The sequence below is a fragment of the Lagenorhynchus albirostris genome, chromosome 2, assembly GCF_949774975.1.
Source record: "Lagenorhynchus albirostris chromosome 2, mLagAlb1.1, whole genome shotgun sequence".
NCBI lineage: Eukaryota > Metazoa > Chordata > Mammalia > Artiodactyla > Delphinidae > Lagenorhynchus > Lagenorhynchus albirostris.
This window is the reverse complement of record NC_083096.1, coordinates 74,747,402-74,768,095: the sequence shown is the minus strand read 5'-3', so window position 1 is coordinate 74,768,095 and position 20,694 is coordinate 74,747,402. Positions and strand designations below refer to the sequence as shown.

At 50.3% G+C, this 20,694-nt stretch overlaps 2 protein-coding genes across 7 annotated transcripts in view; one reads left to right on the top strand and one right to left on the bottom strand.

The window, feature by feature from the left end:
• TDRD10 (tudor domain containing 10) overlaps window positions 1-5,908 on the top strand; it is a 97,226-nt gene extending 91,318 nt beyond the window's left edge. For 5 of the 6 annotated variants that reach the window (XM_060137742.1, XM_060137727.1, XM_060137759.1 and 2 more), the window contains 6 exons: window positions 134-224; window positions 1,049-1,196; window positions 1,436-1,581; window positions 1,811-1,965; window positions 5,194-5,264; window positions 5,460-5,908. In XM_060137742.1, the coding sequence (XP_059993725.1) occupies window positions 134-224; window positions 1,049-1,196; window positions 1,436-1,581; window positions 1,811-1,965; window positions 5,194-5,264; window positions 5,460-5,492 (644 nt within the window). In that variant the 3' untranslated portion in view covers window positions 5,493-5,908. The remainder of the gene's footprint in view (window positions 1-133; window positions 225-1,048; window positions 1,197-1,435; window positions 1,582-1,810; window positions 1,966-5,193; window positions 5,265-5,459) is intronic. The other variant, XM_060137748.1, reaches the window with a different exon arrangement.
• Window positions 5,909-7,666: 1,758 nt separating this feature from the next.
• On the bottom strand, window positions 7,667-16,172 carry UBE2Q1 (ubiquitin conjugating enzyme E2 Q1). The gene is made up of 13 exons (XM_060137707.1): window positions 15,831-16,172; window positions 13,468-13,572; window positions 13,029-13,133; window positions 12,362-12,412; window positions 10,633-10,773; window positions 10,325-10,409; window positions 9,999-10,059; window positions 9,717-9,807; window positions 9,548-9,606; window positions 9,418-9,466; window positions 9,059-9,154; window positions 8,627-8,693; window positions 7,667-8,155 (listed from the first exon to the last, which is right to left on the bottom strand). The coding sequence occupies exons 1-13, from the start codon at window positions 16,155-16,157 to the stop codon at window positions 8,124-8,126; spliced, it is 1,269 nt and encodes a 422-aa protein (XP_059993690.1). The 5' UTR covers window positions 16,158-16,172; the 3' UTR covers window positions 7,667-8,123.
• Window positions 16,173-20,694: the final 4,522 nt, after the last annotated feature.

The following is a 20,694-nucleotide window of genomic DNA, read 5'->3' as shown; positions in this document are numbered from 1 at the left end:
CCAGAAGGATGTAGCTTCACTTCCCATCTCGTCCTGCCCCTGAGGGTGGGGCCAGGGCCTTCTGGGGGGCAGGTGGGGTACGGTCCTCTGAGACAGCCCTGGTGCCTTCAGAACACAACCTTCTGCTTTCCAGCTTGTACACAGCTCGTTCCTAAAGCTTCCGTTGACCCCTGTAAGACGGAGAAACCGAGGACAAGCATCTTTGCAGTTCCCATGGAAATGAGGTGAGCGGAGGTGTAGAGAGGCCGCCGGCAAAGGACAACTGTAAACGTCTGCTCAGTCCCTAGAGGGTGGTGGCAAGGATGGTACTGGGGAGGGGGATAAAGTTTTCAGGAACTCCTGCGTCAGACCCAGGCTCTAAGGCTGTGACCCACAGTGACGTACACAGTCTGTCTCCGTTTCTGTACAGTGATGGCCTGTGACTCTCCCCTACCCTGGATGCCATGAGATCGGCATGTCCACCACATCTTCCGCTTTAACGGCAGGCACCATTCTTAGTGTCCGTGATGCCAGACTATTCTGTTTGACTTGAAATGCTATAGGATGTATGTTTTTTGTTTCGTTTTTCTAAATGGCAGGTCTGCCTTTCTAACCATGTGTGACTTAGGCGATAGAGTTAGTGGAGTGGTGGGATGAGGCGTGGCATGTGCTTAAACACAGGGAGGAGTGGTTTGGGCGTTGCAGACGTGTCCTGCATTGTGGACGGTCCAAACTTGCATCCCTTGAGGTTCATGAATCACTCAGGCAGGCCCAAGGTCAGCCCAGTGAGGGCTTTTGCCCATCTCTCTCTGTGGAGTTCCCTGGTGTGTTTTTATTGCCCTCTGCCTCTCCCCTTCCCCAAACTCTCCAACCCCTGTGTCCCCTGGCGTGGTGCTTCCTTTGCTCTGCGTTATGATTACCTGGGCACTTGTCTTGTTGCCACCCTGGGCGGGGGGGTGCACAGCCCTCTTGTCAGGGTGACTCTCCTGCCCAGCATCCTCCAGGACAGGTGTTGGTTGAATCACTCCTGTGTTCACTCCCTTCCCTTTGTTCCCTGTTCTTCCTGCAGAGGGTCCTTCTTGGCGCTGCTCTTGAGGGAATGCTTCCGAGACCTGGGCTGGCTGGCCACCATCCACAGCGTCGGCGGGGACGTGGGGCTGTTGGTGACCAGTATTGTCCCTCAGACCCCCTTCTTCTGGGCCATGCATGTCACGGAGGTACAGGCTTGTTGGGGGTCCTCTTGGGCTTCGGTGCCACCTCGTGGGGCCCTGCTGGGGTCAGCGAGCTGATGGGGGCCCATCAGCGGTGGACATCCAGAGTGGCCGCACTCTGATCCCTGGTCCCACGTCATCCCTTGGGGTGGATCAGCGGTGCTGATGTAACAGGTGACACCTGCAGAGACAGACGTGCAATGTGGGGCAGGCAGCGAGGCCCGTGGCATTTGTACCGTCCACAGACGCTGCACCAGAACATGCAGGCACTGTTCAGAGCCCTGGCCGAGGCAGAGGAGCAGCAGCCCTACCTGCACGACTCGGCTGTGCGGCGCGGGACCCGCTGTCTGGCCGAGTACCAGCTGGGTGATTACGGATGGGCCTGGAACAGGTGTGTACCAGGCAGGGCTGGAGGTTCGCTTCTCCATTCTCTGGACTCTTGTTTCTTTGCTGCTGCTTCCTCTCTCAAGATACCTCTCCCCTGATCACCTCTCCATCCAAGGTGGGGAACAGCGTAGGAAACTCCCATCCCTCTTAGCCCAGACCTTCAAGCCCTCTCCGTGAGGACTGCTGTGCGTGCCACCAGGTGAGATGAGCCTCCTCTCCCTCCCTCTGGCCAGGTGCTGGGTGCTGGACCGAGTGGACTCCTGGGCTGTTGTCACGTTCATCGATTTCGGCCAGTCGGCCACCATCCCAGTGCAATCCCTGCGCAGCCTGGATAGTGACGATTTCTGGACCATCCCCCCCCTGGCTCAGCCATTCATGCTGGAGAAAGGTAAGGTGCCCTCCACCCTCCTGAGCACTCGGAGACAGGAGATGCTGTGCGCGCCTCTGGGACCTCGGCGGGAATGGCGTCCAGGCAGCCGAGGCCCTCAGGATGCCTGCCCTTCAGCCTCTATTCTTTTGATCTCACCCCGGTTTTCCGGCATCTGCCCCTTGCAAAGTTGCTTCTTGAGAACTGTTTTTCACACCTGGTCTCTCTGAGCAACAAGATCTGGAAAGGAGCCTCAGGTGCTGCCCGAAGGCTGAGTTCTCTGGGTGGAGTGAGGGGAGGGCAAGCCTCCGGTCTCGCTTCTGCCAGAGTGGCTCAGCTTCCATCTGTTTCATGTACATTGAGTTTTGCTTAAGATTTCTTTAGAGAAGCATTCTGTGTAGAAGAAAACTGGAATTTGGAGACCAACGATAGGGGTTAGAGCATTTGGACTCAGCATCTCCCCCAATGTGCTGTTTGTTACTTTATTTTTTTCTTTTCTTTTTTAAATTGAAGTATAGTTGATTTACAATATTGTGTTAGTTTCAGGTCTACAGCAAAATGATTCAGTTATACATATATATATATATTTTCAGATTCTTTTCTATTAGAGGTTATTACAAGATGTTGACTATAGTTCCCTGTGCTATACAGTAAATCTTTATTGTTTATCTATTTTATGTATAATGGTGTGTATCTATTAATCCCATACTCCTAATTTATCCCTCCCCTTCCCACTTCCCCGTTGGTAACCATAAGTTTGTTTTCTATGTCTGTGAGTCTGTTTCTGTTTTGTAAATAAGTTCATTTGTATTATTTTTAAGATTCCACATATAAGTGATATATTTGTCTTTCTCTGTCTGACTTACTTCACTTGGTATGATAATCTCTAGGTCCATCCATGTTGCTGCAAATGGCATTATTTCATTCTTTTTTGTGGCTTCTTTATCCATTCATCTGTTGATGGACATTTAGGTTACTTCCATGTCTTGGCTTTTGTAAATAGTGGTGCTATGAACATTGGGGTGCATGTATCTTTTTGAATCGGAGTTTTTGTCTTTTCCAGATATATGCCCAGGAGTGGGATTGCAGGATCATATGGTAACTCTATTTTTAGTTTTTTAAGGAACCTCCATACTGTTTTCCATAGTGGCTGTACCAATTTACATTCCCACCAACAGTGTAGGAGGGTTTCCTTTTCTCCACACCCTCTCCAGCATTTATTATTTGTGAACTTGGTGAAGATGGCCCATTCTGACTGGTGTGAGGTGATAACTCATTGTGGTTTTGATTTGCATTTCTCTAATAATTGTCGATGTTGAGCATCTTTTCATGTGCCTGTTGGCCATCTGTATGTCTTTTTTTTTTAATTTATTATTTTGGCTGCATTGGGTCTTTGTTGCTGCGCATGGGCTTTGTCTAGTTGTGGCGAGCAGGGGCTACTCTTCGTTGTGGTGTGCTGGCTTCTCATTGCGGTGGCTTCTCTTGTTACAGAGCACGGGCTCTAGGCACACTGGCTTCAGTAGTTGTGGTGCACCGGCTCAGTAGTTGTGGCTCACGGGTTCTAGTGCACAAGCTCAGTAGTTGTGGCACACGGGCTTAGTTGCTCCGCGACATGTGGGATCTTCCCAGACCAGGGATTGAACTCGTGTGCCCTGCACTGGCAGGCAGATTCTTAACCACTGCGCCACCAGGGAAGTCCTGTATGTCTTCTTTGGAGAAATGTCTATTTAGGTCTTCTGCCCATTTTTGATAGGGTTGTTGTTTTTTTGATATTGAGCTGTATGAGCTGTTTGTATATTTTGGAAATTAACCCCTTGTTGGTCGCATCATTTGTAAATATTTTCTGCCAATCCATCGGTTGTCTTTTCGTTTTGTGTATGGTTTCCTTTGCTGTGCAGAAGCTTTTAAAGTTTCATTAGGTTCCATTTGTTTATTTTTGCTTTTATTTTTCTTGCCTTGGGAGACTGATCTAAGGAAATATTGCTACGATTTATGACAGAATGTTTTGCCCGTGTTCTCTTCTAGGAGTTTTATGGTGTCATGCCTTATGTTCAAGTCTTTAAACCATTTTGAGTTTATTTTTGTATATAGTGTGAGGTGTTTGTTACTGTAGATCCAGGCACCTGTGGAGCCTCAGTTTCTACACCCTTGAAACGGAGAGGCCCCTTCTTTGCTCTGCCCCTTCTCGAGACTGGGGTTTAGGTGAGATGTGAAAGAGTGAAAGAATGCTCTGGGGGCTGAGGAGGAGAAGTGGATGTGAAGAAATACACATACAACACAAAATAAGATGGAAAAGCACCTCCCCAAAGTGCAGGGCCAAGCCTCCCTGCTAGGCTGATGGGCGCCACCCAGAGGTCACCTTGGGTCATTGCATGGAGAGGGCCCCTGCCTCTCGGCCTGGGAAGTAATGCCAGCAGACAGGACCTGGGAGCTTCTGGTGGGTTGAACCTGACTGCTTGGCTGTTGGAGGGTGGCCCAGAGTAAGGAGCCCCTGCCCCCAAAGAGCAGCTCCCAGCCTGTCAGAGGGGCCAGAGTGTTCAGCCCAGATATGTGGGTTCTCAGCTCTTGTGTGGACTTTGAGATGACCCCGAGGCCAGGTGGGCAGGTGTACAATTTTTCTCCCTTTATGCATGAGGAAAGTAAGCCTCAGGAGAATGAAAGGGACTTCTTCACGTTTCATAGCAAGAAAATGGCATAGCTGGGGGTGGAACTGAGGTCTGACCCTTGATATGAGCCAGTTGCATGCATACAAACAGTCCCAGTTTGGCGGGGTGGCGGGAGCTGAGTAAGGGCAGATGTCCTGGAGAAAGGTGAGTGTCTGACCAGCGCTCTGCCCTGCCTTGTCCCAGCAGGTAGGAATGTGCACTCGTCATGGTAAAAAGGCTCTCTGCCTTTTAACCTCCATCCCTCCAGCCAAAACTCTCAGAGCAGAGTTGAATGAACAGTTTTCTGTCTCCAGAATTTCCATTAGGGAATGTAAAATCCCAGATCCCTGTAATTATTTTAACAACAATAATGCCTCCTTTTACTTGCTCTTACTTTGCCCTCCCCTTCTCCTCCCTCTGCAGTGCAGGATATCTCACGATATCCTGGCAGCAGGGAATGAGTACTAACTAGCAGAGACTTGTCTGCAAGACCTGGTCTGCAGCCAGAACACTTCCCTGCAGCCCCGGCTTCTCACTTCCCTCCCTTGCTCCTTCTGCCTGACCAAGTGCCACCAAGGTTTTGTTGTTGTGTTTTGTTTTACAGATATTTGGAGTTCATGTCAGGTTATCCATCGCATCCTCAAAGGGAAAATCACTGGTGCTTTGAACTTGGAGGTAACTGCTGGGTATCTACTGTTCCCCTCCCCTACCTCCCAAGGTCTCAGCTGCAGGCCCTGGCCTCGGCCTGGATGCTGCGGGTTTACCTGTCATTCCCTTAGAGGAAACAAACTGAAGTTGTCCAGGGGGTGTTGGGTGGACCACCTGGGGGCAGTCCTGCCTTCCCAATCAGATTTTCTCTTTCTCTTCCAGTTGCACATCCTGAAGTTTGAAGAGTTTAAATAACATGGCTACAATCGGCACGTTTCTTCTCTTGTCTAGATTCAGCCTGCTCTGCCCTTTCACTCTTGAGGCCTTGGGGGTGAAAAAGGCCACAGCGGTGCCCAGGATTGATTGGATTCCCCTTTGCCTTTCCCCCAGCTCACTTCTCAATTTGTCATGTGCCTTCCGTCCCCCAGCTCAGTGTGAACATTTGAACCAAACATTGGAAGCTTCCATGAGGTTGAAAGTCTGATGTAGCCATTGTATTCTTTCCTGTGTCTCTTCTTTGTACCCTCAGAGCATGATATAAGTTGCCCTGACAGATTCTGGAGAATGGAGGGGCCCACGCTTTAATTTTCCTGGCATTCTGTCATAGAATCAGGTAGGGAGCACTTAAACATTGATGCATCGCCTTGGTGAATAAATGTTGGCATGCTTCACGTTTGGGGTGATTGATTCCTCTGTCTAGCCACCCCTCCCCAGTGCTGCCCTCTAAAACCGAAGCAGCGAGACTGGGAAGCTGTCGTGTGCCGGCCGTGCGGACACTGCCTGGGATATAGATGCACACTTGCATACGGTATAAGTTTTGTGTCCTTTCTCTTTGCCTTCTTAGAACATTGGTTCAGGGTGAGGTGGCCTTGATTTTATTTATTTATTTTTCTAATGCTGTGTAACTTCATTAGCAGCCTAATCTAAGGTTATGAAAGGGACTGTTAGGCTTGACAAGAAAAGTGGAAGACTTTCTTTAGAGTTGGTGTTTATATAGCTATAGCGCACAGGAGCTGGTGCTTCCCTTTACATCAGGTGAATGTGGATCCCATTATTTCCTTAAATAATTTGATTAGAGCCAAGCTATTTAAATAATTTTATTTGTTTCATCCTTTGGTAGATGAGAAAAATACATTACAAAATACATTATACTGAGGACAGATCACAGTACACATTACTAAAAACACAATCTACTTTCCAGCCAGGGCTGGTGATAAGTTCAGAAGAAAGCCTCGGAGGCCTTGAAACCAGATTTCAGCTTCATGAAATGAGTTTCCCCCTTGGGTCCCCTCTTTATCTCCACCTCAGCATAAATTAGCACCCTGTATCAGGTGGGTGTGGTGGGGTAGGAGCAGCATTGAGTGGGACTGGTGAACTCTCCGTCCACCTGAAGCAGCAAAACATTAAAATCCCTTAAAAGGGGGAGAAACGACCAATGTTAAAATTGCTGTGTCAAACAAAGCATTACAGAACTCTGGCATCTTACAGGTTCCCAGATGGCTGTCCTAAGTCTGGGCTTTCTGAGATGAGTGTCTTCACTTAGCCATCCCTGGCCTCTGGCGTTTGTCACCATCCAGTCTGTAGGCAGAGTAGGTCCAAAGAGGCTGCCTCTGCCTCAAGGCAAGCTCACTGACCAGAAGAGGCAGGCAGCGCATACCACATGCAAAAACAGTACGCCTGTACTTTTAAATAAGCAGGAACAGACATGGCACCTACGGTTCAGCTCAGCAGACTCCCCTCCCCAGCAGTTCTCAGAGCCTGAGGTAAGGACACAGGTATACAGACCAGCCCCCTCAAAGCTGACTCTTTGCAGTAGGACCCACCTTATGAGTGCCTTAAAAGAATCCAGTCTCCAAGCCACATGGCTCCTCTTTGATAAGACCAGATGAAGCAAGAGACGGGAGGGCGGAACAAGGGAGCTACCATCACCCTTCAGTGCCACTTGCTGGGAGGGAGGGGAACCAGTGAACACTGGAGTGTTAGCTATATAGCAAGTTGCTGAGACCAGAAAGGTCACATACGTGCTTGAGACTCTGCCCCCAACCCTACTCAGTTCATTTTAAAGTAGTTCTGTGAAGCAGCCTCTTAGGCCTCCTTGTTATTTTTTTCTTAGAAACTTGAAAACATCTGTGACTAGAAAAGTAGTCCTAAGAATTAAGGTCATCATTTCAGCCTACTACTTTGTGGTTCAGCAGGCCAGGCTCTGCATTCCCAGGGGTACAAGTGCTGGTCACTCCAGAGGCCTTCAGGGGCGAGCCAGGTGCGTGCTTCAGCTCCACCTTTCTCTTGCTTTAGCAGCGAAGCACAGCCCCTCATAGCTACCAAAGCCATGGAGGACTTGGTGCCCCTCCCCCACTGCTCAAGTAGTTCAGGAGTGGGGGTGGGGTGGGACGTGGGGATAAAAATAAAGATGAGTCAAGACCAGCATCTTCAAATTAACAAACTGTAATTGTTTTCCCAAAGATACATTTTTTTTCATACACATCCATCATACACTGTAACCAAAAAAAGCAGTGTACATGAAATAAGAGAAAATAAATTAAAAATCCATAGCATAGGTAAGGAGGCTCTAGTCTGGAGCACAGCTGAGTTTCCAGCAATATAAGGAGGCTCGAAAGTTTCTTTTATAAGAATGCCTGCTAGCAAGGGTTCCAGCCAGGTGGTTGGTTGGTCTGTAAGTCAGTCTTGAGTACTTGAAACAGTTCTGTGTTTTTTTTTTTCCTTAGCGTTTAGAATAGCCATCATTGTCCTGCAATAGGCAGAGCTATCACGTCCAGGAAAAATGAGGGGGGGAACCACAGAGGCAGCGTGAGATCCAAATACAGCATTCAAAGGTAATTGGTCCAGTGGTGCCTGGGGAAGGAAGAAGGGGATGGCACTCCCGGGTTAGCCATCTTCCTTCGGGGGTGTGTACCAGCCTGCAAAGAAACCGAAGAAAACAGTGAGGTGGAGGCTGATGTCCACCCTCCCGGCCCCAGTCACTGAAGACATCTCCAGGGTCAAAGGTGGAAAGAGTCTAGAAAGGGCTCCCCAGTGCAGGGAGAAGGTGTACGGGAAGGTAAGAAACTGCCTACCTGGAGATTATAAGGAAAGGGAGAATGATGCGCCCAACCTGAGATGACAGCAGAGTGAGATGAGCTTTCTCACAGGGTGGTGGGGAAGAGGGACAGCACTGAGTCTACCGGCGCTATGGACCGCTGGTGCTTTACTGGAGAAGAGGTGGCGGACGTTAGCCTCTACCTCACTGAGTTCTTTGGAGAACAGGGGCAGGTGCTGTGTTAATGGGTGGTAAACGCTCGGAAACCAAAAGGGGTTCTTGCTGTTTGGCTGGAAGTGGAAACCTCAGGCTTGGCAAAAGTCCGAATCTCGAGTTGTGGCGCCAGCCTCACCGTTTTTTTCGTGGATCTGCACCAAGGACTTGTAGGACTGCTGTGCTCTTGTCAGGCTGTATTGAGACTGGGGAGAGGAAGCCACTAAATCAGGCCACCAAGCTGTGGCCCTGTTGCCACCCAGGAGTCCCAGCTCCCAGCGCCATGCTCTGCTGACACACCAAATACCTTCCACCTGGGAGGTCCCCTCAGGGCACAATCCCCTAGCTTTCCCTTTCCAGACCTGCACCCTCCCCAAAGTCCTAGGCTGCCCCTCAGACCAAGGCCCTGCTCCTGTTCCCACTGCGGGCATCCTAGGACCACTCATCCGATGCTGCCAGCCCACAGATTTTATCCTCTCAGTCCCTAAAAGAAGGCCGCCTTGGCCTCCTCGTGGCCTAAAGCGTGTATGTCTCCAGCCAGTCCCACCAGGCCCAGGTCCAGGCTCCTTACTTTGTTGGCTCCAAACTGCACTCGTGCTTTTCCCTTCACCAGTGTGGCACTGATCTGCATGATCACTGACTCTATTGAGTAGGCACTGCTCCAGCCCTAAGTAACAACAGGGACAAAGCAAACAAGTCAGGAGAGTTTCCCAGAGAGCAGCTGCACCTATAGAAGGGCCCCTGCCCTTCACTCCCAGAATGGCCATCACCTGTTTGCCCAGGTCAATGGGTACAGGCCCTGCGAGGCAGAATGAAAGGGCCACGTTGTGCCCATCGCCCAACCCGGGGGTGGGGGTGGGGGGGAGGGTGGTTAGAGCTCAGCCTAGCCCTGCCCAGGCCAGCCAGGCCAAGAATGAGAGGCAGGCTCACCTGCTTGGTGAGAAGTTCCATGCAGATGGCACCTCCGCCCAGAACATACCTGTAGAAGAAAGGTTAGTCAGCTGTGACTGGCAAAAGCTCCCTACCCTTCCTCACCCTCTGCGCTTACTGAGCTACTCACCCTCCGGACAGGACTGGAGACACAACCCTGACAAACGGCGGGTCAAAGGGAAAGTTATCCTAAGAGAGACAGAGGCAACGATCAGGGAGGGGAGGCCAGTGCCCTCTGCAACACTGTAAGATGGAGAAGGAAGCCTAGGCCAGGGACGGACTTGAAAGGAAGACCTTACTTTAAAAGAAAAGTTTAGTAGGATGAAGTCAGCTCCTTCCTTCTCTTTGAGGATCTGGAGATCGTTGTGCAAAGCGCTGTCCTGGTCAACTCTAGGAAGCAACGAGTTCAGGCTCAGCTCCAGGTCCAGCTCAGGAGCCTCAAGGCTCCCACCAACCCTGGGCGAGCAGCAGAGGGCCAAGCCACTGCCCACACCCGCTCCCTGGGACGGCCCCGGAGACTCCCACCACAGTGGCTCCACTCACTACTCAACTTCTTTTCTAATCCCACAGTCCCCACTCACTTGAGGAGTTTGACGTTCCAATCATACAGACTGTCATTCACGAGTTCGACTGCATAGTTTCCTGGAAGGAGGGAAGAAGATGGGTGTCATTAGATGATGGTCCAAGTGGCAAGTGGTCCCTGATGCAGATCCCTCTCCCATGCTGAGAGAAAAAAAGGTCAAAGGCTCCAGGTTCACCCCAGACAGACATGCATCCAATCTAAGCCACTGGAGTGGGGGTGTTCCGTCCTTGGCCTGAAAACTTCATAAGCATCCGTGCATCTGCTGCCACCATCATATCCTTCTTTATGAGCTCATGTTCAGACCCCTCTCTGAGGCAAACTCACCGCCTTTGAAACTCTGTGATCGGTATATATCCCTGAGCTCCTTCATCAGCCGGTCAGTAGCCTGCACCGAGCCAGACACCGCACCCTACAAGGGAGGGATGGAGGAGAGAACATCTCACGGCCATGTGCTTAGCAACACCGTACTAGACCTCAGGAGCAGTCTGGCAGCCAGGATTTAGGCAAGGATGAGGCACACCCATAACCCACCCAAGGTGGATTCTGTTCCCCAGACTGATACTCAATGCCTACCACCTCCCAGCCAGCACCAGCCGACCCCTTGGCCCAGCTTCTCCCTAGAGGGCACGTACATTTAAGTAATCTTGCCTCTGGTTCTTTTTAATTTTCTCTAGTATGGCCAAGTTTTCTTTTCCGATGCCGTCATCTTCAGATTTCTTACCCTCAGCTGGCTCTTCTTCTTTCATTTCATAGTGATCTAGGTCTTCTGTGTCCTGGGGGAGGTGTGGGGTGGGAGTGGGATAGAGGAGGAAAGAAACCAACACACGTTGTGGAGAGGGGCCATCGCCTTCCCAGTCCCACTTGACCTAGAGCTGCAGGTCAAGGAACAGTAGTCTATCTGGCAGGCTAATGAGTAAAATACCCTTTCCACTGCTGCAAGACTCCCAGTCCCATTCCCTCCACACTCTAAAGGCTGTGGCAAATCTCTCCTCCTATTCAATTCTCAAGCTGCAGAGCTGCGTAAGGGCCTAGGGAAACCGAGCAGGCTCAGCTCTCTTGTTCCCCAGACCTACCCTGCTCTAACCATCCCTAAAGCTCTCCCTTGGCAGCAGAAACTCTTCCTTAATTCCTAGAATGACTTTGGCCTGATGCTGTGACTCAAAGCTCATGTTTCATCAGGTGACTTTTGTACCCAGGAGTTCCCAGGACTCCAGGTCTAAAGGAGAAAGCTGGATCAGAAATCTCCTGCCTTCCCAAGTGCTGGGCCTGATGAGGTATGCAGAGGTACCCAGTGCCAAGGTGGAAATAAGGAAGGAGGTCCAGAAAGGCAGATGGTAGAGGTCAAGAACAGAATTAGTCCCTATTTGCCCTGCTCTAAGTGAGGAAGTAGCTCACTGTACATGGGGAAGGAGCCTATAGCCAGGATTCAGCCCCTCTCAGTCAGACTTGGGAGGGCTGTCTGCTGTCTGAGAGGAGAATGTTTCAGGTATCCCCAGCCCTTTGTGAGGCTTAAGACCCTGACAGAGTTACAGAAGTTGCAGAACCTGGGATGTTAATTCAGTGCAGAGAAACAAAGTGATCAGTGACCTCACTCTAGCAAGATATGTTAATACTAACCTCCTAATTACTACATTAATTGTTGATATCTACTGAATGTTTAATTATATGTCAGGTACCATACTAGATGCTATACACACTAGCTCATTTAATTCTTATAACCACCATACCATTATTCTATCATTACCCCGATTTTACAGATGAGGAAGCTGAGATCTAGGTGAGGTTGTTATTATGCCCAAAGTCATACACCTCTTAATAGAGCTAAGATGTGAATCAAATTCTGTCTCACTCTGAAGTTCAAGTTCTTAACCATTATGCTATATTCTGCAAAATTATGTTTTTAGAAAATAGATAAATTATTTAGCATTTATCATGTACTGAATGGAGCATTTTACATGCAATCCCTTATTTAATCTTAAAGACAACCCTATGTAGTAGCTGTTATAATCACATTTTATAAATAAGGAAAACTGCAGCTTAGTGAGAGTAGGTACAATTCCCCAATTAAGAGAGTTAGGAGATACAGGATGCCAGCTCAGGTCTGACTAGAAAGCCATCTGCGATTAACTTCTTGACTGTTCAGTGTAAACAGATTTGCACTTAACTGTCTTCAGTGATTGGATATGGGTGCCCTGTCTCTTCCTCTACTATACTGCTGTTCCTCCAGGTCAGTAAATCTGTCTTTATTTCCTTTGGTATTTTTCTCTCCCCAGGTCTAGACTGGAGCTCTGTACACAGCGGGGACTCAATGCTGCTGACAGAAAGAGCTTCCTACCAGTGCCGCGTTGGGTGGAAGCCTACCTCAGGCATCTCTTCATCTTCATCTTCCGAAGATACATCTTCCTGTGTACACTGCAGTGGGGAGGGAAAAGAGGGAGATCAGACCCCGGTGGTTTCCTAGAATGCAGCCTCTGACCTACTCCCCTGAGCCTCTGGGTCTGGAAGCTGTGCGCCTGGCCATAATGCTACCAGCCTCTCCATCAGCCAGAACTGAGTGGAAGCAACAGCCCAGGGAATGACTTCACTACCGGCCCATTATTCCTCTACCACCATATGCCAAAGAATAAAAGAGAAGCACAATAGCTGTTTCTGTCACCTAACTCACAAATCCCAGTTTTACCTCAAGAACCCCTCCTTTACTAAATCATCTCTAGACTGATACTGCATTCTTGGATCTTAACAAGGGACCTTGGTCCCCAATGGCTACCTACTGCTAATGATAAAAATCCCCCCATGAGGGATGATCCTACCCAGAAGAGTGAGTTTTGATCAGAGAGGTGAAGCTACTAGTGCCCCATTTAGCTAGATTCCCATCTGGAGAAGAGGCCAAGAGTCACGATATGTGTACGTGTTTGGAGTAGGGCTGGAGAGAAACTACTGCAGGTTCATCTGAAGTAACATGCATTTTTTGAGTGCTATCTGTGGGGCAACTCTGCATAACAGGGTCCAAAGCCCCTCCGTTGCTCACCTGCTCTGCTGGCAAGGGCTGATCCAGCATCTCCACATCTGGATGCTGAGGGAGGTTATAGAGTTTACACAGGTCGGAGATGATCCTCTTCAGATGCTGCAATAGCTGGGGGCAGGGGACCACAGTGACATCAAACACTCCTTCCCCACCCCAATCTGGACAGGTACATGGGTGAGCTCTTGTCTCAGCCCCCAAACTGGTACCTAGTTCTCTAAAACTCAGACCATACGGCCAGGGGGAGGAGCTTAGGGGACGAACCCTGGGACTGGTGCAAGGCTCTCCCTCTGGCTTTAGGAAGCAACTCCCCTAAGACGCCTGCCTCAAATGTACAGGCTACTGCACCACCCACTTTCCAGAGGCATCTTTCACAGGATGTTTTCATGGCATGGGTGTCACAGGAGGAAAATGCACTCCCACCTCAACACCCTGGCCCCCTCACCAAAGTATTCCCTTTCTTTATGTCCACCAGCCTCTCCAAGACAGCAGCCAAGTTAGGGTCATCGGACTCCACTGACCAGATGGGGGGCACAGCAGGGTATGACTCCTAAGGGGAAAAGAGCAGGGAGAGCAGTCAAGATGGGAGACTGGGGAAAGCTAGATTTTGCCTGCCTTCCACGCACCAAGACTTCTAGTCCCTTTGCTCTCCACCGTCCCCCCGCCCCTCTCCCCGCAAACACACACATACAAGCCCAGTGCAGCAGGTCATTATCTAACCAAGCAGCTTCCCAACAAATCCCAGACCAGGAGAAAAAGTCCCTAGGAGGACCCTTTCCAAGAAGCCGGGCCCCTTTCTTTATTTTCTCAAGAGTAAACATCAGAGAAGCAGCAGAGCCAAACGCTGCTAACAGTGAGGGAGACTTCCTATCTCCTGTGCTGTCTCTACAAGTTCCAGACCTGAAGTTCTCCCACACTCAACAGAGGCCCCTGACCCTCCTTAACCAGTTGAGGAAGGGATCACCTCATCACAATCACACTGACAGAAAAAAAGCAAAGACCACAGATTACTTCCATTTTAGCTGGGGAAGGAGGGATTAGAAACTAGATGTCTCCAGAACCTAAACGTAAAAGAGTAGCAGGAAGAATCTTCCCACCTCACTCCCAACAGAATCCCTCAAAGGCCACTTTTCCCCACCTCTCCCTTGGGAAACTGCCACCCTCTCAGTCCAGGCGTAGGCTGTAGGGCTCCACATGGCAGGCTGGGAGAAAGAAACCTACGCTACTAACATTCCCAGCATTCCTGAGCCACCGGTGCCAAATGCAGCCTGACCAGACTCCCCCTCCGCCCAAACCAAGGGGGCCAGTTCAGGCCAAGTCTTCTTTATAGGGGCCACCGAGAGTCTGACTGAAAATCTTCTAACTAACCTCCTTCCAGGGACAAAGACAGTAGATGGCCTCTGGCAACTGGGAAGGCAGCTAGAAGGGGGCAAACCTACCCTTAAGGAATTGGAAGCATAATTCAGGTACCAAATCGACCCCTGAAGTTTCCACATATGCCGAGGAAACCTTATCCTCTTCTACCCGGGGTCTTAACTCTGCCATGGCTCTAATCCTCAATGCTGGAGGAAAACAAATTATCAAAGATGCTCAACTCTTCAGCTCACGGAACCACACCGAGTCCTTCAATCTCAACTTTTTAGTACGAAAAAAGATGGGAGAGGAAAATGGAACACACGAATTTTGGGGGCAGGGGGGACCATCCAACCCAAGCTGAACCTTGCCTCATCAAACCTTGACCTGGTTTGATGGAAGAAAGGGATAGAAAACAAGAACCATGTAAATTGAATTCAGGCCCCAAAGTGCCACACAGTTCACAAGTCTGTCTTTCCCCAGACTACTCCCATTTGCAGTGTGCCTGCCTGGATTAAGTACTGTCTCCTGGCTTGCTATCCAGTGCTCCCAGCAGGGCGAGAACACTATCACACCAGGTGGTATCAATCACTGTAAGTGCTATACCATGCGGTATCAGGCATTCCCAGATTATCAGAGGCCAACCCTCTTCACAGGATGTTTGAGGGCAGCCTAGGCAGGAGAGGTAAGGTGTCTCCTAGTCCTGCATGCCTAGGATGGAATGATGTTCACTGAGAGAAAAGGAACTGTTACCCCCCAGAATAAATGGGATAGCCCTTGCACATCACCATCATTAGCAGGAAAGGCAACAACCCAGGGCAACTGGAGATATCCATAGAGAACAGGAGGAGAGAGGCAGCTACCAGCTGGGGCAAAAGGAGGAGAGTTAGAGGTTACACCAGAATAAAAGGGAATCCAAAGGAGAGGAAAAAGAGGAGTCACTAAACTGCACACCATCACTTGGTAAAATTCAGAGAGCAAAGAGGAGTGGAATGAGAGATGCCTGCGCAGGGATCTCACAGGTGGCAACGTCCTAAATCAAAGGTACTACTGAGAAAGGGGCATCACTGAAACCTGCAGAGTTCCAAGCCAGGTCCTTCCAGCTAAGGTCAATGCAGAGACCTGGAATCTGAAGATGATAGTGGTGGGGAGAGGAGCATTCCCAGGGGTCAAGGTTAAGTCGTGAAGTAGCCAAAATGAGCCGAAATCATGAACCTTGGGATGTGGGTGGGTTAGTGAAAAGGGGTAGTCGAGGCGCCATATGTCGGGGTGTCCCTGACCATGTAGAGTAGAGATTCTGGCTGCACAGCAGAAACAAATGTAACCTGGAGAAAGGAGCCGAGCCCCGAGAGGGGATTCGACCTCCCAGGTCTTTCGAGAGCAAAAAGCTGTGTGGGGTGATCCTGAGTCCCAGACAAGAGCCCCCCTGAGACGCGCACGCGAGGGTATCCTCACCGTGATGTTGCAGTGGATGCGGACGGGATCTCCAGGCACCGACCCCCGTGGGGGGAGATGCGGTCCGGGCGCGGCCCCCGCCCCGGCCCCTCCGGCCCCAGCCAGCAGGAACTCGCAGCTCAGCTCGTCCAGGCAGGCGCTGGCAATGCGGAAGCGCTCGTGGCCGCGGTGGAAGATGGACTCGAGCAGCTTCAGCTCCCGCCTCAGGCAGGGCCCCGGCCCCGGGCCCCCTCCCGGGCCGCCCCCGGCCCCCGGCGCCGCCCCCTGGCCCCCCAGCTGCTGCCCCGGCCCCGGCTGCTGCTGCCCCTGCGGCTGCGGCTGCTGCATCCTCCGCTCCGCTCCGCTCCGGGGCCGGCGGGCCGGGAGCCTCCGGCCTCCGCTCCGGGCTCCGCCGCCGCCGCCGCCGCGGTCCGCACTTCCTGATCCCCCCTTCGCCAAGATGGCGCCGCCGCCACCTCCGGGACAGGGCCCCCCCCCTCCGCTCTCCGGCCCCCCCAGCCGCCGGAAGCCGCGCGCCCCTCCTCCTCCTCCTCGGCGGCCCCGCCTCCGTCCCCCCTCACGTGACCTCGCTGCTCTGACCTCCCTCACGTGACACCTCTCTCTTTCCCGCCCCCTTGTTCTCCCCTGCCACCCTCCACATGTGACCGGGGGCTTCGGGCTCGCAGCTTTCAGCGCCTCAGTGCGTGTTTACGTACGGCGTACGTGCGTGCGAGCCACGGGTCTCGCCGCCTCTCCCCTCTCACGTGACCCGGCGCCGCGTGCTCCCAGGGGCTACCTGCGCGGGACCCTGTTTCCTGCTTTGGGCCCCTCTTCCCTCGCCCTGAGCCGCTGTGAAGGTGCCGGGCGCTAGGTGGGCAGAAAAGAAAGTGGGAGAGCTGCGGACGACGCTGTACCGTATTTATCCTGCGCTCACACGCCTGTCCTCGGCGCAGGGTCCCTGATGCTTTGCCCCCTTGGGGACACACTGAAATGAGGGGCGTGTGATTGGGGAAGGAACCAGGGACCCAGTTACAGGAGGCTTGGGTTATCGGACGTTCCGTGACCGTGGATTAACCACCTTCCCTCAGTTTCCTCATCTGTACGATGACTTTGATGAGGATAATAATGCTTGCCTCGCCTGCTCCCAAGGATTGGATGCGAGATCACGAAGGGATCGGTGGTCAATTAATGTACGACGGGTAGACGATAGCTCACTCTTCGCGCTTATCAGATTCCTTGGGTCTGGACGAGGGGGGTGGGGAGGGACGACACGGGCTTCCTCTGCCGGGTCTTGAAAGGAGAGCAGCACTAGTCTAAACCATTAACCCGGCAATAAGATGAAAGGAGACCACAATCCCAGTCCCAAGTCTCACCGGCTAACACCTTGTCGCAGTGGTCCTGGCATTGCCGGGAGTGCGCGGCAGTGCCTCCGGGGCCTCGCTAGGTGGCACTATCACAAAGGACAAAGCTGGCTGAGGTTCCTCTGCCAAGGGCTGGTGTTAGCCCGTGGTAGGGCCTGATGGATTCTACCGAGCCAACTCGGCGCTTGAGAAGCTGGCCGGATTGCCACCTTCTCCTTTCACTTGGACTGAAATGAGTTAGCCTTTGTCGGAAGCTGACTGTGCACCTCGGTTCTTTGTGCTGGGCTATTCATTTATATTGTCAGTGGCGGTTGATAAAGGCCTTTGACTAAGCTGGGCTCTGGGTATTCAAAGATGATTGAGATGTGTTCCTGGTCCTCCTGGGGCTATTTATCTCCTTTGGGGAGGCTGAACAGTTAGCTACATGTCACCTCTGTGTCTCAATGTGCAAGTTGAGGGCATAAAAGGCTGTGGTAAGAATTCCCGTTAATTGAACTATATTCAGTATCTTGTAATAACCTATAATAGAAAATAATCTGAAAAAGATATATATTGATATATATCTGAATCACTTTGCTGTATACCCAAAACTAACACAGTATTGTAAATCAATTAACATCAATTTAAAAAGAATTCCCGTTTACTGAGCACTTCCTGAGTCAGGGTATCCTGCAAATATTTCTAACCCCCCCCCACCCCACCCCCCAACCAGCAACATTGCAAGGGAAGCATTTTTATCCCTGTTTTACAAGAGGGGAAAAGGAATGACTGCCCAAGGATTTACAGCTAGTAAGGAGAGTTCCTGGGCATGTCTCCGAAGTCCATGCCTTACCCATCTCTGCCTTCCTCTGATGCTTTCTCAAGAAGTTTTCACATGTCCACTGACTCTAGCCCTTACCCAAGAAAACCACATATGCAGCCATTTGGAAGATCCTGAATTCCATATTTTATAAAGAGTTTTAATTACAAGAAAACAACATGATGAGACAGTCTCACAATGTTGCACAGACTCTAAGGCCCCCAGGGAGGAAACTCAAGTCGTGGTCACTGGGATGAGCTCAGTCGCTTCCTCTGCTGGTGTGTTCAGCATTTCAGCTCTCTGGCTGGGAGAGTCCTCTGGCATCTAGAAGCCTAGTGGGGAGTCATACCTGATGTTCTGCTGAGATGTGTAGGGCAGGGGCATTAGAAATGGAAATGAAGTTATGGCTATATTAATTTAATGAACACTTGTGTGCTAGGGGAACAGGAGTGAATAAAACAAAAAAATCCCTGCCCTCGAAGCTTACATTCTATTGGGGGAAACAGACATGATAACGGTGGAGTTGACAAAGCAAACTCATTAAAGAAGAACAAATAATGTACTGAGCATCTGTGACACGTGACACACTGGGAATGCAGCACTGAGTGAGACAGACCCAGTCTTCACCTTTTCCATGTATTCAGGCTGGGGGAAAGTCAGATACTTCATGAGTTGTTTGTTACACACCCATCCACTTAATTGCAGTTATGGTAAGTGCCTCAAAGAACAAGACTAGAGATCTGGGAAGGCCTCCCTGAACAAGTGATATGCTAAATTCTGAAGGGTAAGTAGAATTACCTAAGGGAGGAGAGGCTGGACACTGTCTGAGGCAGAAGGGGTGGCATGTGCAAAGGTACTGAGGTAGGACTGGAGCAAGATGGAGGAACGGAAAGTAGGTCTGTGTCTAGGGTGAGGAAGAGAGTGATGCAGGTAAGCTAGGCAGGGGTTAAGTCTTGGCAGATATTCAAACCCATGTTTAGGAACTTGGGCTTTATTTTAAGATGCAGGAAGATCAAAAAGTCACTAGAATTTTGAGAGGCTCTGGATGCCTGGGTAACTAATGGTAGTAGTGCTAACAGAGGGTAAGGCTTCTCAAAGGAGCGCTAAACTTTGTGGGAAAGGTGGAGAGTTATAAACACATTGAGTGTGTGGAGGGAGGGCGACGTGGACAATCTCCCGGACATGCAGTGGGGTGAGGGTTCTGAGTTTGGGAGAGAGGCAGAGCCATAGGTGTTAACGAGAGAGTCAGCTACAGCTCTCCTTTGAATTAGACCATAAAGGGGGCAGCACAGCTGAGTGGAAAGAGCATAGACTGGGGAGTCAGACAGAACTGGGTTTAGATTTGAGCTTCTCTGCTTTGGTAGCTCTGTGACCCTGGGCAAGTTATTTACTTTCTGTGAAACGCAGTTTCCTTATCTGTAAAATGGGTATGACACTCTGACTTGCAGCGTGGGTCATTGTGCCAGTGTAGATGAAATGGGATATGTAGGATGATTAACACATCTTACAGTGCTGGGTACATAGTACATTGCTCAGCAAATGCTAAACCCTGCAACTGCTATGATTACTGTTACTGCCACAAAGTCAAGAGGTACTCACCATTCAATAAACATTTATGGAGCTTTGTCATGTGTCAGACACTGGTCGAGGTATGAATATACAGCAGTAGACAAACAGTATCCCAGCTCCCATGGCACTTACATTCTAAGTGCAAGGAGTTATAAATAAAATAACCAGAGGAATATCAGACTGGCAAGTAGAGGCAAGGAATTAAAGTAGGGTCATGTGGGAGAGAATGACTGGGGGTTACTTTAAGTCCAGCAGTCAGGGGAGTTCTCCCTAGGGAGGTGGGGTTTGAGCTGAGATCTGATTAAGAGAAGGCAGGCCTGGGAGGAACTGGCAAAGAGCATTCCATCAGGGAGAGCCAACCTCCGAGACACTGAGTGAGAACAAAGGTGGCGTGGTCTAGAAGCAGGAAGCTCATGATATACCGGCTGAGAGCATGGGCTTTGAACCCCAGCTCTGCCAGCTGCTAGTGGTGTGACCCTGGGCAAGTTCCTTAGCCTGTCATGCTTCACTTTCAGCATCTCTAACATGGAAACCACCCTACCTCATAAGGTTGTTGGGAGGATTACGTGAGATAACACATGGAAAGTGCTCAGTCCAGTGCACACAGTAAGAGCTCATTTTTTAAAAAAAATAGAGGATCAGCATAGCTTGAGTCTCATGAAAGAAGGTTGTTGGGTTTTATTCAAAGTACAGCGGGAAACCATTGAAAGATTTTAAGCAGGGAGTGGCATGATCTGATTTAAAATATTAAAAGATCACTCTGGAGAATTCCCTGGTGGTCCAGTGATTGGGACTTGGTGCTTTCACTGACGTGGGCCCAGGTTCGATCCCCGGCGGGGGAACTAAGATCCCACAAGGCAAAAAAAAAAAAAAAAAAAAAAAAAAAAAAAAAAAAATCACTCTGGCTGCTCTATGGAAAATGAATTACAGAGATTTTTTTTTTTCTTTTCCAAAAGGTCATGTCTTATCAGAGTGAACAGATGCACTTGTTTTGGGCAGAGTGAGCAGCCTTCTCCTTTGAGTTGCTCCCAGAAGTACAGCATTCTGTCACTGACTCAACAAACGCATCCTGAGCACTTGCTCTTTGCCAGGAACTGTAATAAACACTGGGAGTGTAGAGACAAGTAAGCTCAGTCCCTGTGGGGAGAGCCTGGCT